Genomic DNA, 16,983 nt, shown 5'->3' on the forward strand with positions numbered 1-16,983 from the left:
CTGTATCCAAGCATGTTAACCGAAAGTTGAGTGGAAGGGAAAAGTGTGGAAGTAAAAGATGTACAACCAACCAAGAGAACAGCAGCCTTATGAGGATTGTCAAGCAAAATTGATTCGTGAATTTGAGTGAACTTCACAAGGAATAGATTGAGGCTGGGGTCAAGTCTCCAAGAGCCACCATACACACACACACACACATCAAGGAATTTGAGTACAGTTGTCATATTCCTCTTGTTAAGCCACTGCTGAACCACAGACAACATCAGAGGCATCTTACCTGGGCAAAGGAGAAGAAGAACTGGACTGTTGGCCATTGGTCCAAAGTCCTCTTTCAGATGAGAGTAAGTTTCTATTTCATTTGGAAACCAAAGTCCTGGGGTCTGGAGGAAGGGTGGAGAAGCTCATAGCAAGTTGCTTGAAGTCTAGTGTTAAATGTATACAGTCTGTGATGATTTGGGGGTGCAATGTCATCTGCTGGTGTTGGTTCATTGTTTTTCTCGAAAACCCAAGTCACTGCACCTGTTTACCAATAAATTTTGGAGCACTTGAAATAAATGAACTTTTCCGTTACATTCTAATATATTGAGATGCACCTGTATACACACTTTACATACAACATTAGTTTTTTTTTTTTTTTGTGGTTGCAATCCAAAAAAAATTTAAAAACAACAAGAACAAAAATATCACTGTCTTACAGAAAGTGCGAAGAAGTTACAATAGTTACTGAAATCAGTGGACAAGAAGTATGTGCTTAAACAGACGACCGAACCGAGGTGGACGGCACAGGAAGTGAGGCCTGTCAGACAGACAGCTGTTCTGTGTGGTGGCGCAGATGGGATTCACAGGTAAAGCTTTTGGCAGTGGTCCTAGTAGTGTCCGCTCCTGACAGCTCCAAAAAAGTGTGAGTGGAAATTTGGACAAATTTTGTCTTGGTCTTGAGTGCCTTGACTCATGTATCACCATCTACAACCTCCACACCTGCTCGCCAAACTGAAATCACTTCATCTCTCCTTTCAGGTAAAATAAAATGAGACTCTGCTTTGTTAAAATACAAAAAAAAAAAAAAAGAAAAGAAAAAGAGTGATAGCTTTATTTTAATTTTATGACATTAGGTTAATATCATCATAATTGGAATTCATTCTTGCGATTGTTTTTGTAGTTAATGTCTAAAACATTCGGCTGCTTCTTAAGAAAAAATATATACACACAAAAGAGCTTCTCATGGGTGATATTTCATACTGAGCTTCAGTGATATTTCAATTCAACCATCGCAAAAACAGCTAATTATTTTACTTTCGTTAAATGCCCCATCTGGATTTCATTTATAAATAAATCTGCCGTTAATCTCCATGACTGGTGCAAGAATGGCAAAAACTTGCAATGAGACATACAAGCTCTAGTGTGTCATTAACTGGAGAGCAGAGAGCAGATTGTTTTTCAGCTATATTATCGATTGTTTTCAGTTTAAAAGTAAATCAAACTAGTCTGGTGTCAATGAAGCGGTACTTGATCTTTACTGATGGGGCTGTGGAGGTACGCAAGACAAAAAGCAAAGCATTAGGCGGCATCCCGCTGAGTCTTACCCCTGTGTTCACCCCGGTCTGTCATTCTGTCATCCCCTCATATCTCACAGAACAGCTCCATATCGACACACATGAACCCGGTTACCTGTGCGTCTGACGCAGGCCTCACATCCAGCTACAGACATCAACACTCATACAGAAGAATAACAAAGAAGAAGGATGTAATCAGCGATGACTATGCACTAAAATATAATGTTGATCTAAGAAAAAGAAAAAAAAAACTACTTTCTAGTCACTTATGAAGATGCAGTTACTAGAGATTCAAATGTCATGGACACGTAAAACGGAAAATAAATGAGAAGTGACTTCGACATGACCAATGCTGATCAACTTTAATGTATGCACACACACACACACACACACACACATATATATACATGTATGCTATACATAAAATATATATTTTAAAATGTATTATATATGTATTATATAATACTAACATTTAAATATAAAAATATATCATGAATTCATATTATATATAACTTATTTAACGTAGTAAATAAATCTATAATCTATAACATTATAATAAAATTATAATATATTTTCATATTTTAATTAAATTTGAATATCTCATGTATCTTATATATATATATATGCATTATATAATACCAACATTTAAATATAAAAATATATAATGAATTAATATTATATAAAACTCATTTAACGTAGTAAATAAATCTATAATCTATAACATTATAATAAAATTATAATATATTTTCATATTTTAATTAAATTTGAATATCTCATTTAAATAAATATATATAAAATATTTTTGTCTGTATTTTTATATTCAATATACATTTCATTTTATATACATTGCAGCAAATGTGAATTAAACCGTGTGAATTGTGAATAAATAAATTCTATACCATTACTCAATTCAGAGAAAAGAAGTTGAAAACCAAAACTGTTTATTCACTGGCGAGACCATCTGTATATTTTGGAAAGGACACAAGGGGAACGATCAACTCTGTTCCCGAACGGACACCATTATGTGCCAATGCAAATATTCTTCAAATGATCAGTTATCAGTCAATTAATCTGCTAAGAAGTATCTGAATAATATCTCTAAACAACCAGTGTCCAAACAAGGTATATTACATTCAGTCATGCTGATATTTACCGACTGTAAGATCAATATCATGAAATTGGCCTCTTTTGTACAGTAAATATATGCTAAACTTGTAATGCTATTCACTTTAAATAAACACAGACATCTACTCTACACACACATTCACCAATGTCAAGTTACAAATTGGAAACAACAGCAAACGAATCCTGAAAACACATTGTCTCCCTCATTACCAGCCTAAACAGTTTCAAAACAGAGCAGGCCGATGACCAGAGCAGACGCAGTTCTTTCCATGAAAGGCTTGACGTGGGGGTAATAATCCAGCCTCCCCCGGGTCCCACGAGACCGTCTGGAAGATGGCTAACAGATGACAGCTGCACAGGGCCGATTCTCGTCTGTTTAGGATCAGAGCATTGCTGCTCCGTCCAGTCTCGTCCGCCTTACCCAAAAAAGACGGTGCCATGCAATCGTCCAGAAGGAACGGATCTCACCTGACAGACCTGCAGCTGGAGACCCCACTTTTATTTTCCAACTTCTTATACAGAACCAAAGCCCGTTAAAATAAATCACATCATTTCTAAAAAAAAGATGAAACCACGAAAGAGGTCATCAAAAGGTCAAGCGTTCATTACTTACGGCAAAAAACCACCACACCACCCCGATAAATAAATAATCTGCAGATCTTCGCACACAGGGCTTTAACCTTGGAGGACGCATGTGGAAAATTTGTGTTCTGGCAATGTAGGTTTCCAATGGGTTTCCCACCTGGCCTTGGAGCATCCGGTACATCATTTAGAGAAAGTCATTATTTATTGAAAATTAAATATCTAATGAGGCCCTGAAGCTTTTCTACATGACGACTCTGGTCGTATAACAGAAGAGAAAGCCATCGAATCAAATCCATGAGAGCAAAGCGCTTGACTTTTCCTTTATATCATTAACCGAAACACCCCAGTGAGTGTTTTTTTCCCCTTCTGCTGTCCTAAAAGCCATGAAGAGCCGTTTGCCCGTATGGTTAAAAAAGCATGTTTTCATTTGAAAATTTGAGGTCAGGCCCAGAGAAAGCCTGACTGAAGGCATCTACACCAGGACCTGCGGAGAGATGATAACGCCAAGGTGCAAACGGGCCATATTTCTTTTTTCCTTAAGTTGTTTTTCCACATTCGTTGCACAAAATATAGTGCTCCTATAACACAATGCGGAAAAAATGTCTCTGCTAAAATACAAGAGATAAAGGTTCCGTTTCCAAAACCTAGTGTGCTGTCTACATAGGGAGGATTTTAAGGTAAATTTAAAGGGACCGTTCACCCAAAAATAAAAACTTAGTCATCATTTTCTCAACCTTATGTCATTTTATATTAGTCACGACTAATATAACTGTAATTGTTCTCATAAATTAAATTTTTTCTTTAAATGTTATGATTATGTGTGTCAATATGACTTTAAAATAGTATGCATACAGTACCTGTCAAAAGTTTGGAAACTGATTTATAAATATTTTTGAACGTATTAAGAATGATTTCTGAAGGATGATGTGACACTGAATTCTGAAGTAATGATACTGAAAATTCAGCTTTGCCTTCATAAAAATACATTTTAAAATATATTCAAATAGAAAATAGTAATGTCAAATTGCAATATTTTCACTATATTTTAGAATCTATATAAAAATATAAATATTAGGGGTGAGATGTTACACTTGAGATGATACACAATTTTGACACAAAGAGATGAGATTTTAACACTATTTTTAAGAAATCTTCAATCACAAAATATATGACTAGAAAAATAGTCTTTTCGTCTATCCCCCATTTAAAGTCATTGTGTCTGATGAGTAAAGCATTGATTAAACACTAGAAAAAACAAAGTCAAACATTAGAGTCACTATTTGAACGAAACCCAAGGTTGCTGCCTACATCAAGCGCTCCAAATCAATCACTTACGATGTTTCGTTTAGGATGCTAAACGATCTGGGTGTAGGCAGTACACAATATGGAGCTAACTGACTAGGATTTGGAACAGAGTTGTAATCATGGGATTTTGAGAAGTCTAGCTCATCTCCTTCCTGTGTTCGAGGTAAACAGTCAGTGCATGCTGTTCTCCGTATCTCCATTCATGTCTTCGCCTCGAGTTCCTGAGGCAGCCCCCATGGCAGTTGGTTTCAATCAGGCCTTCTGGCAGGATGCATGTTAGCCCAACTGGGAGTTGTGCTGAAGACCGGATGAAAAGGAAGTCCTAAAAACTGTGGAACGACAGGTGGCTACTTTGGCTGCTCTCGAAGAAAAAAAAGAGGCCAGCTTTCCAACGCCTACCCCCCACCTCCACACACCTGCAAGAGTCCAACGGACCGCAGCCTGGGGTCCCGTTTGCTCTGTCTGACCGGCACGCGATTTACCCGACCCCCCACCCTCGGCCCTCTGGATCAACATTCCCCCCTGACTAAGAAAAACACATCCCCGCTTCTCCTTAAATAGACTATTAAAAAGAAATTTCCTGCTGACAGCGGCGTGTCAGGCCAAGAATCCACATAATTTACCGGCGATCTATCAATTTTATCAGCCTATTGATTTCAGCAAACGCGCTGGGCTGAAAGAAGACCTTTGTGTCCTCAGACAGGAACGGTTTGGAAATCACTCCATCCTCAGAAGACAACCGAGGCTTTTCCATCCATCTCGGGGTCTTTGGACAACAGCCCGGACGAGTGCTGAGCGTTTGCTGATCGATATCGTTTTCATCTATTCTCTGACAACTTGCAACACTATGCCCAGAAGGGGTACTCCATGCAAATGGGGCATTTGCAAATACTTAACTGGTATTTTCGTATCACTGTGGAAATAACATCTCCAGGAAGCTTATTGCCAACATTATAGGAATAGTATGGGTTAACCCTTTAACTGTCACCATTTATGAACACTTTGGAAAGCAGTCCTACAAGTCTCTTTTTAAAGAAGCAAATCAGCAGATTATTGCAAAAGTGGAATTATTTAAAAAAAGAAATAAAGTATCAAAACGTTATAGAAGTTTAAATTTACTTTAAATTAAATGCACTCAATTGATTATATTTTATTTATAATAAATGTTTTACATAGCAGGTTTTACTCTAAAATTAAAGCCTTATGTCTAAATAAGTTATGTTCCAAATTTGAAGTTGATCTGAAAAAAAGTTAGGTTCCTGTGAGATTTTATTTAGGGCGTCATACCACAGCCTCCGGGTTCCATCCAACCTCCACTGAATTTTTAAATGCATTTTTCTGTCACAAATGTCTAGATTTCTCTGTCAATATTACTTCTATCTTCAAAATAACTTCATATAATTTTGTCAAGATTATAAAAAGATTTGATTGTAAAAGACCATAATTCATTTTGTAATATGACACTGCTCACTAAGGGGGAGGAGACCGCCAAAATATTTTAAAGTACCCTTTCCATGGTAATGCAATGTTTGATTTCAAAATGGTTTTCACATGATGAATCTTGGGCTTCTAAGCTTTCAAATGATACATAAAATGTATGATGATTACTAAAAAAGTTGATACAGAAAAAAAAAAGAGAGCACCCCACAAGTGTCCCACAGGTGGGACAGAAATTAAGCTCAATAGCGTGCAACAGTGCCGACCACTTTTTCAGTGGCCCAGAAGTATTTCACCCATTCATGTTTCCCTCGCATAATTATTTTTTTTAAAGTTTTTTTGTCCTCACTACGTTTCTGGACCTGGGAACGTTTCCGTTATGCTGCCGTCTAGCAGGGTAAGGAAGCTCTTGGATTTCTTAAAAAATACCTTAATTTGTGTTTCGATGATGAACGAAGGTCTCACGGGTTTGGAACCACATGAGGGTGAGTAATTAATGACATTTTTGGGTGAACTATATCTTTAAAGAGTTAAAGCCCACCAGGTTCAAGGTGAATCACACCATTACAAGCTTACATTTGTAGCATAATAAGTAGTTAAAAATTGAACAAAAGACAAAAGGTACAACTTATAGTTCACCCAAAAATTTAAATGGTCATCATTCAAAGCCTGTAAAACTTTCTACCATCTTCAGAACACAAAATTATTTAATGAAATTCTATTCCTCCATTGAGTCTACACAACTACCAATTTGACACATCAAAAAGTTTATGAAAAGATCATAACTAATCCAAATGAATTGAGCCATTTAGTTTAAATTTCCTGAAGAGACTCGATTTATGACAAAGTAAAATTTATTTGTATAGCACATTTCACAGATAAAAATCAAAATACATAACACTTATAAATACATTACAGCACATAATCAAAAATAAACAGAAGTACACATAAGGCCACCCTACAGTCTAGTTGAAAGCGTCTCTAAAAAGAAGAGTTTTTAAATGGGTTTTAAAATTTTCCTCACAATCCAAGCAGCGTATGGAAGGAGGCAAAGCGTTCCACAACCGAGGTGCCACAACTTGAAATGAACGGTCCCCCTTTAGTTTTAATATGTGTAAGGGGGCAACTAAAAATCTCTGGCCTTAGACTACGTGAGGACGTACGCAGCTGTATCAGGTCAGAGATGTATGGGGGCGCCTGTCCTTGTAAGTGCATTCTAAATGTCACTGGTAGCCAATGAAGAGAAGCTAAAATAGGAGTAATATGTGCCCTTTTACTCGTGTGGGTTAAAAAAGCCTAACAGAACTGAACTTGTATCAACTTCTCCATAAATTCTCCATAAATGGATGCTCTGCCATGACAGAAGCTGTTGTTTATGCTGATGTTAACTATAATATATCAAAATTAACTTGCTTTATGATGTTATGAACTACATTCTAAGACTTTTCAGAACACATCTTCGCATAAACCTGAGCTTGTATAGCTAGAACCGCCCTTGCATTGAATGATTTGGGCCTAAAGTTTCCTGATTTCCTTTTAAACAACTTTTTATTCAGAAACTGCTATTAAATATCACAAACAATTACAGAAACAGCAAGTAAATTCTAAAGTACATTTTAAAGAAAAACTGAAATGGGACTTTTCCACAATAATATTAGCCTAATTTAATTTTTATTTTTTTTATATACAGTTTAGCCTTTGTCTGCAAAATGACTATTTACTCAAGTGCACAGAATAAGTTGCAGCATAATTGTTAGCACGTGTACAAAATAATTTAGCTCTGGTGCTCATGCAAGTTTACTTTAATCCCACTTTAAATTTTCTTATTTTCTGTCCTATTTCTATCATGATAATAAAAACTCAATTGAATATTGGATTTCTAGTTCCCAGTATGCTTTGCACAGAACTAGACAGGGAGAATAAATGTTGAAATTAAGTACTGTGGGCCTTTTCATCTAAAAATGTGGTTATTCTACAAATTAATTTCCTCTAACTCAATGTAATTTGTTGGTTTTACAAATTTATTAGCAGTTGTCATTGTTTAAAATGATTGATGCAAACTTCTGCTTTGTTACTTTTCAGGGTAATAATGCAAGGCCAAAAATAAGTCCAGATATAAAAATAAATTAATAAATTATATAATAAACAAAAATAGTATAGAACCTAAGCTCTTTTCTAGCTGCTCCTCCCCTCTGACACACACACATGAATACGTTTGTTCAGTTTATGGTCCAAATAGCTTACACGTTTGCTTGACTCCTGCCAGAGGGAGGAATTATTGGCCTGACTCTGATCTGGAAGGTACAGCGTGGGTGTGAGGTCTGTGTGGGGATCAATGGCTCCCTGTGGGATACAGCCCTTAAATCCCCCCCTTTACCTTGCTGCATGTGCAACAGAACACCACCCACATTCACTTGAGTCTAATTTGATAAATCTAAAGAGCGGCTCGATCCAATGGATCCAGGAGAACAAAACAGTTCTTTGTGTTTTAATAGCGCAGACGTTTTCGTAAAAATCCATGCCTGTGTCTGCCATAGCAAAAAAACATATTAATCATTCTCTTCCCTGAAACGCTCAAGTGAATGGTCTGCTGGGGGAAAAAAAGAGAAGCATAGAAACTATTAATGGAATTTGAGAACAGAATATGGTGCAAGAAAATATCTCTGGAAACTGGAAAATTCAGGAGGTCTACGGTGCACTATATTCCTACACATTTAACATTTACATTGCCTTCCACAAAGGAAGTTTTGGAGAAAATAGTACCAAAAATCCTTCTAGGATTTAATTTTTACCCTATAAAGCCTACTAGATCATATTTTGAAATAGAATGCCTCAACATGATAAAAGAAATCTATTACATACCTTATGTCATCTGATTCATAGTTTTTTTTTAGCAAGTAAAAGGCCTTTTAATATCTATCTATAAATTGCAAATTGTTTGAGGTAAAGATTTTTTTTTTTTTTTACTAGGGAAATGTAATATACATATATATTCAAATACTTAGTGTTCTGAATCAAATTAGGTTTACTTAATTATCCATTTCTAATTTTTTTTCAAAATAATGTTAAAATGTATCTAATATGAGACAGGCTTTTGAGGAATGTGTATTTGTTCATCTCTCAATCATTATTGAGTTACATTATTTCTTTTGAATTTAAAGAGCCCTGATCAGAAAACTAACCATTTAAATATCCTCCTACTAAGACATACTGTAAGATATTGTATGACATCTAATATACGCAAGTAGTCTGCTATACTATCATAGGGATCTTATTGATTTACATTACAGGCTATTAGAATTTAATATTTTTGGCCATATAACAACAATTTGCATCAAATTGCATTTTGTTTTGTCAGTTTGGACTAAAACTAAAATTTTTTCTTCCTCGAATAGAATATGATCTCCATAACATCTTTCTCCATATTCTATTGATACTACAAGAGCCATAAAATAGAGCCTAATGCATCAAATGATTCTCAACAAAAACACATATACATATACCACATATGTAGTCTCAAAGTTCAACAAATAGCTCCTTTTCAAAACACTACATTTTTCTGACTATTATTTCATATGGCATTGTTGAGATATGACATTGTTAAGTAGCCTTTTTTGCTATGTGGGTTCATTTTACAAGCTGGTTTGGTAGTAACAATGCAAAAAGAGTGAATGATGGGATATTGAACAAGAGGGGTTCTTATTTCACTTGGCAAGCAGACTGCGACTCAGAAGCAGTGAGAGTATTCTGCAGAACGCTGAGGGTCAAAGGTGGAGGTGAGTTCAGGCCTCAACTGGTGCTGGGCTGCCAAGGGTGAATAGATACGACCCCACTGGTTCCTGTTTCATAAATTGATGTGAATTTGCTGCCGGAACAGAGAGCCAGGACATCCGCTAGGGATGCTAAACTTTGGGAAAGAAACATCATCCAAGGGAAACGCGTTGACGTCTTTGATTAGTTTTCAGTATCCAGGAACTTTTCAGCCATTTAAATCTTGGTGCTCTATGGATGGTCACTGCTCTCCAAATGTGCATATGAGCAGAGCGGAACAGATACGGTATTCAGAGACGACTGGAAAGAGGTAATGATGGCCGGTAATGAAATTCTCCTCTTCCACTGAGTCTCTTGAAACTTTTCAGTGCCCATCAAAGTGGGAGCCTCCAATGGAAAGACAAAGGGAAAGAAAATAACACTGCTAAAGTTAGACCAGATCCGAGCCTAGTAAGGAAGGGGGAGGGTAATGGGATTTCTTATAGGGCCATACTAATACATAATTACATCATTTTGGCCAAATTGATAAAAAGTAAATTGAAAAACAAAAAAAACAAAAATTTAATTGCCATCGCCATCCAAAAAAAAATTGTGCAGCATTAGTTTCTTCCCTAAATTATCCTCTAAGAAGCCAGAACTGCTAAAATTCAAGCTTGCCATCAGATTGACCGCAATCATTTGAGATCCCATCTGGAACTCATCAGTCCAGCGTTTGGAAATGGCCCAATCATGAAATTAAACTTTGGGATTACCAAAATTTAGAGAGCAACACAAATAAAATTCACCTCGAGACATGTGCGCCGTGTCTCGGTTTCAACAGATTTCATATTTCCGAGGAGTGGGTGGCACAGATCCCCGGAGGGGGAGGCTGGGTTCCCTCTTAACTCTGGAGCAATCTAGACACCTGACCAGTCGGCATTATAGGTTGTGTTTGTTTTACTTTGTTCGGGAAAGCAAACAGGGCTCTTTTCTTCAGACGGCGTGGGCCGAAGTCTTTCTTAAGTCTGGGTGGAAATGACAAAGCCAGCCCTTACCTTCCTGAATGATATTTGACCACCTGAAGAAACTCTCTACACCGCAAAACCTCCTCAACATGTAATTACTCTGACATCATTTGGGACTGGAGGAAATCGCTAACTAGATCTATCAAATGCTCACCCATGTCCTTCAGCTACAGCAAGAGTCTCGCATTATAAACCTAACCACATATGCAAATATCCGGCCCTAAATATAACCTCCCAATTAAAACAAAACAGTTGCCATGCAAGCACTGAGGTTAGAGAAGGTTTTGGAACGTGCCTGATTCTACCAAGACTGTAAAGGATGTAAAGTTTCCTGCGCTCATGACAGCTCCTCAGTGGGTCACTGGACCGGAATCTGGAATCAGTCAGTCGATGTGATTAGCAGACGTGACCTCGATCCGCTACCTGTCACTAGAGCTTTACGTTAGAGCCCAGAGAGAGGGCCGTTCTGAGAAACCTCAAAAGAGAATCACTCATCCATGGCTTACCGCACATTGGAAATAAGATTTCAGCCGTGTTCCTGTGGTGCAGACGGCAGAAACAGTGCCCGCTATGGGCAGAAAACAAACTGACGTTCTGAAAAGGCAAATTTAACAATGAAAATATTAAAAACAAGGTTTGTGTGTCATTCAGAATTTAACTGAGAATGACTTGAATTCAAAAAGTTGCAAACTGCAGGAAGAACTATAATTTGAAATGAAATTTTAGGTAGAAGTAAAACAAAGATATTCACTAAACTAAGTTTACTTTAATAGAACAGAATGACAATAAACGATAGATAGATATAGATGAAATTACAGAATTAGAGACAGATAAAACCACACAATAAGAACGATAAACAGAACGATAGATAAGACAAACGATAGATAAATGGATAGAATGACAGAATCATAGAGATAGATAGAATAATAGAATGATAGATAGAATGATAAACAGAATGACAGAATGATGGATAGAACAACAGACAGAATGATATAGACAGATAGACAGACAGACAGATAGATAGGAAATGACAGAGCTAGAGAGACAGATAACACCACACAATAACAAGAACGATAGATAGGACGAACGATAGATAAATGGATAGAATGACAGATTGATAGAGAGATAGAAAGATGGAATAATAGAATGACAATGATGGATAGAACAATAGACAGAATGAGATGGATATATAGATATACAGACAGATAGATAGATTTTATTTAGTTGATAGATAGATGGATAGAAAGATAGACAGACTTTGGAGACGAGATTTGGTCATGTGTCGATATTAAGCTAACAAACACTTCCTGTTCAACCATGATCACCAAAAATAAAATGACATTAGGTCAAATTACATCACCATGCAGGTCTATCTGGATGTATACACTCATTTCCTATCAAAGTACCGGCTGCACACTAAAAACACATACAGCTTTCTAGGCTACTGTGCAGGGTCTTAGTCTTTGAGAGCGGTAGCTGCTTGACGGCAGGAAGCTGAAGTTGCGGCCGGGAGCCAGAGCCCCTTTTCCCCTTAATTCCACAATGTGTCTTCATTCATCTCCAAGAGCACATGGAAAAGCTATTGCGGGGGAAAAGCCCCTTCCTGCCGGCTAGGTCTCGGATAGACGCTGCACTCTTGCCTATTCCCCCTTCACTTGGCTAACAGGAAATAGCCCTTTATTACAAAGGGGGGACGGGAGGATGAAAAACAGGGGATTTAGAAGTCTGGAGTTTTATTTGTAGACAACTTGTGCTGGATAGCTGCGAAGGGACAGGGAGGCAACCCAATGGGCTGTCTCCGACAAGGGGGGCTAATTTAGCGTACGCCAAACAGCCGCGGGACCACCGCCTATCTGTGCGGCGCACGCAGAGATGCCTGACAACACAGCAGAGATCAGGCCCGTGAGACGAGAAGTAAAAGACAAGATTGACAAGCTTATGAGATTCACACACATACTAATAATTCAAATGCCATTTGTACAATGCAACGAAAATGGAACAATTATTGGCATATCATGATGCAGCAATACTACAATAATCAATTTACAAATCACTGCTGAAATGGACTCCAATCAGCTGAGTGCAACAAATCCTTGCTGAAACAGAGTCCTACGAGCAAGGCCCACTTTTTATGCTCTTTCATGATAACACTGATAAATGTTCCATAATAACACGTGACATTTATGAAGAAAGTAAACAAGCCCAACTTTGATTTCATATTGTCGTTAAATGAAAATAACTAGAGCAAAGCTTCCAAAGACACAGAAATGCAAAAAATGTGAACGTTTACAAACCAAATAATGATGGAAGTCAGCGTTCCTGATCTGTTCTGAACGACTACGGAGGGGCATTAAAAAGTCACTCAGAAATCGGGGATCTGCCCAAGAACAATAGCACTTCTGCTAAACATTCCTGGTCGGTAGCAGATTGCCAAGAACAGTTTTGGATGGCTGCTGTGTTTAGGTTGTATGGGCTGGCAAATTATCCAGACCGCATTGTGCCAGGGTTCAACGGTTTTCAATGGAGCATGTAAATTAAAGAGCTGAAGAGGAATTCTTTAATGGTCCTACATGTAAATATGAGACGTTACAAAGCTCCTTACTGCAGAGGTGCATCATGGTCTCCCCTCGAGAAAGCCAACAGAGACATTACAGAAATGCGGTAACGTCTGACAGGCGTAAGGGAACGGTATCAGATACTGCGGTTCAGACACTTCCAGCCTGAGGAACAGGACAAAAATCTTTTTCCTTTACATGAAAGATTACACAACTAACCATATTCCCCTCTACGGAATAATGAAGTAATCATGCTTGTGCAAACGCAGCAGAAAAAGCCACTGCTATATTTAGATTTGCTTAAATCATCTTTAGACAACTTGTCATTCAGAAGTTATTAAGTGTCATGTCATTCAAGAAACATCTTGTAATGGATTTAACATTATTACTTTTTTAAAGGAACACTTTACCCAAACATGATATTCTGTTGAAAACTGACTTGCCCTCAGGCTATCCAAAATGTAGAGGAGTTTGTTTCTTTAACAGATTTGGAGAAATTTAGCATTACATCACTTGCTCACCAGTGGGTCCTCTGCAGTGAATGGGTGCCATCAGAATGAGAGACCAAACATCTGATAAAAACCTCATAATAATTCACAAGTAATCCACATGACTCAAAAACAAATCGAAGAAGAAGAAACAAATCCACAATTACAATTAATATGTTTTTCCAAATTTGAGCCATTGCTTCCGGATTAAATACAAATCCTCCATTCATAATATTGCTTTCTCCTGTAAAAAAGCTATTCTTGTCTGAATCAGGAGTGAAATATGCACATATCAACTACTGGTTTTAAGAGAAAACGGTCCAAACCCGTTCTAAACTATGTGGATTACTGTGATGTTTTCATCAGCTGTTTGAACTCTCATTCTGACGGCACCCATTCACTGCAAATGATCCACTAATGATCTACATCTTGGATAGCTCAAGAGTAAGGTGAAGTATTCCTCTATGGTTACACTAAAGAGTGACTTTAACCTCAGCTGTCATGACCTAAACTAAAAAACCTGAATAAAACTCACTCGAACTCACTAAGAATCTCCACAAAAGGTGAAACTATGCATTTCTGCCATTTAGTTTTTTTTGTGAAATTAGGCTTGTATTTCACACAGTCTTATCATAAAAAGTCCAAAATTCCCTCAAGTAGTCAAATTATACATTTGTTATGCATCCAAATAAAAGTCAGAAGAATTGAAAGTCAAATAGCCATCTGGAAACAAATGATAGGGAGACAGCATGCAAAGGACACATCGCAACAGATGCAGGTGCACTAACACCTGGACACAATGGTCATATTCAGACTCGCTCAACTGGAAACTGGAATTTAATGGAAATAAGCAAAAGTTGAGCACAAAAATCAATGCCATGGATTTTCAGTGACCTGAAAAGAAGTAAATATATCGAACATCCAACAGTCTGAGACCACAGGTGAACTATTCTTTTCAAGAATATTTTTGTGATGTTAGAAGTTGCATGAAAATTTGAGGGAAGAGCTGGATTAAAACATCTAGTTACAGTGCCACTGGAGCTGACATCAACAAAACCTGAATGATTCGGTTCTTCAGCATGATTTGAAATGATCCAAAGAGCATTGTTTGCTTAAAGTGCAGAATTTCAAATAGTTCTCATTTAAAAATAAAAATCCAAAAACAACTTATATGTCAAAATAAATACGGTTTCAATATGGCCTCACACTTTGCTCCAACAAAAATGGTTTAATCTCTACAACACTTCCATAAACAATATGAAAATATTCAGAAAGATTTTGTTATGGTAGTGGCTGCCAATATCACATTACTACAATTTTACCATTGTAACTATGGTATTTTGCTAAAAACTACAGTTACCTTGGTATATTTTAAAGGACAGTGTTTTTAAAATCTCCCCCAGTCATGGAAAGCGGTGGAGAAATAGACTTCAAACTCAATCTGACAGATTAATGAGATGTTGATTGTCCAGGTCTGCGGGCTGGACACTGGTCTGGAGGATGGACAGATTCTTACCTCCTCATCAGACGTGTCGTGCTCATACTCGTCCACCTGAGAGGAAATCTGCAGGCCACTGTCTGTGTCGGACGCAACACCTTCCTTTCCTCCCTCCTTTCCAGCAGCTTTCTTCTTTTTCTTCTTTTCCTTTGAATTTTGGCCATCAGTCTGTACAAAAAAATTTATAAAATAAACAACAAAATTAGCTGTTTCGAATAAACAGACAAATATTTTCCATAAACTCAATAAAATAGACTACAAAACCTAAGCATTAAAAAAAGCATTTTTTTCTTTTGAGTGAATCCCATATCATAAAATAGAAAAAAACATTTGAATGGTTAAGAAAAACAAAAAGTTGCAGTACAACAATCAGTTCAAGTTTCTTTATTTACATTGTTCTGTAACTAGTAACGTTAGGATATATAGTAGTATAGTAGATATACGGTAGAATATATACAGAAGCATAACTGTGTAACTGAAACTAATGTAATTAGTCCAAGTCATTTCGTAATGTAACAAGCACTACTTATTAACATAATAACGGTATGCATCTGGTATGTAGCAGCTTTACTATAACTAAAACCGCAAAAAAAAAAACATTTTATTAGGTGAAATAAATGTTAACTTTAAACAAAATCAGAAAAATACTGTCTTATGCCAAAGCAACATCTCATTTTAATGTAGTTTAACAATACAAAAATGTAAAATATACAAATTTAAAACCAAATTCATAAAAAAAAAAATGGTATGCAATGTGCATTGTGCTTGATTGCAATTAAAAATATTGAAATGTAAATAAAAAGCCTTAAAAAGGCTAAATTTAATTTCTGTAAAATTAACTGATATATAAACCATACAGGTTTTCAATTTTTCAGTCCAGGCATAGAAGCAGCCAGTCATTTAATGCTGTTGTAGAAAAACATACTTCAGCACAGCATTTTCCAGACAAAATCTTTATGGCAGCATTACAGTGTACATGTTTCAGATATGCGGTTTATTCCATTCTGCGCACAAACTTCCTCTGCGTGATTTACACATGTGCCGTTGAAAAGCAGTCACCAGAACCTCACATCCTGCCCGAGACGCCGGGACAGCGGGGATGAAAGCTCACAGTACCGCCTGTTATTTACCACAGCCCATCAGTCATGAGAAGGCCAAACAGGGTCGAGAGGAAGAGCAGCTTTGAGCCGCCGCGTCTCCCACAAGCCCGAGATGAGGCAGGTGAGCAACCTGTGCTGATTTACGGCTCCTTAACGTCCCGCTATCTCTTGGACTGCAGAGCTAAGTGAAACACTTCCTCCCTCATGCCCAGTTAAATCCACATCAAGACGCACGAGCCCCGTGTTCCTGAATGCCTCGTGCAGCCCGAGGGATGGCCAATTTTTCCGCTAGCACTGAAGATCTAAAAACAAGCTGAAACAGAGTTTTGGAAAGGAAGGGTTGGGGGTATGACACCGGTTGTTCTGAGTCATTAAACCGCAGACCAAATCAGGACGTGACCAGTTAGGATAAGCAGCCATATCAAATGTATTCAAAATCCATTTGCTGCCATTACAAAATTGTGAGTATCACGTAGACTTTCATCACGTTTCATTGTAATAATTCAACTTAATTTCCTCCCTTGCATTGCAATTTGTGAGTATAAAAACATTAAAAAAGACA

General features: G+C 37.3%; 1 protein-coding gene across 1 annotated transcript in view; it reads right to left on the reverse strand.

Annotated features, from left to right (window-relative positions):
• Window positions 1–16,983, reverse strand: part of bop1 (BOP1 ribosomal biogenesis factor) — a 74,137-nt gene that overhangs the window by 50,711 nt on the left and 6,443 nt on the right. The window contains exon 3 of the mRNA XM_052583796.1: window positions 15,340–15,489. Within this exon, the coding sequence (XP_052439756.1) occupies window positions 15,340–15,489 (150 nt within the window). The remainder of the gene's footprint in view (window positions 1–15,339; window positions 15,490–16,983) is intronic.

This window comes from Carassius gibelio, chromosome B19 (assembly GCF_023724105.1).
Source record: "Carassius gibelio isolate Cgi1373 ecotype wild population from Czech Republic chromosome B19, carGib1.2-hapl.c, whole genome shotgun sequence".
Taxonomy (NCBI): domain Eukaryota; kingdom Metazoa; phylum Chordata; class Actinopteri; order Cypriniformes; family Cyprinidae; genus Carassius; species Carassius gibelio.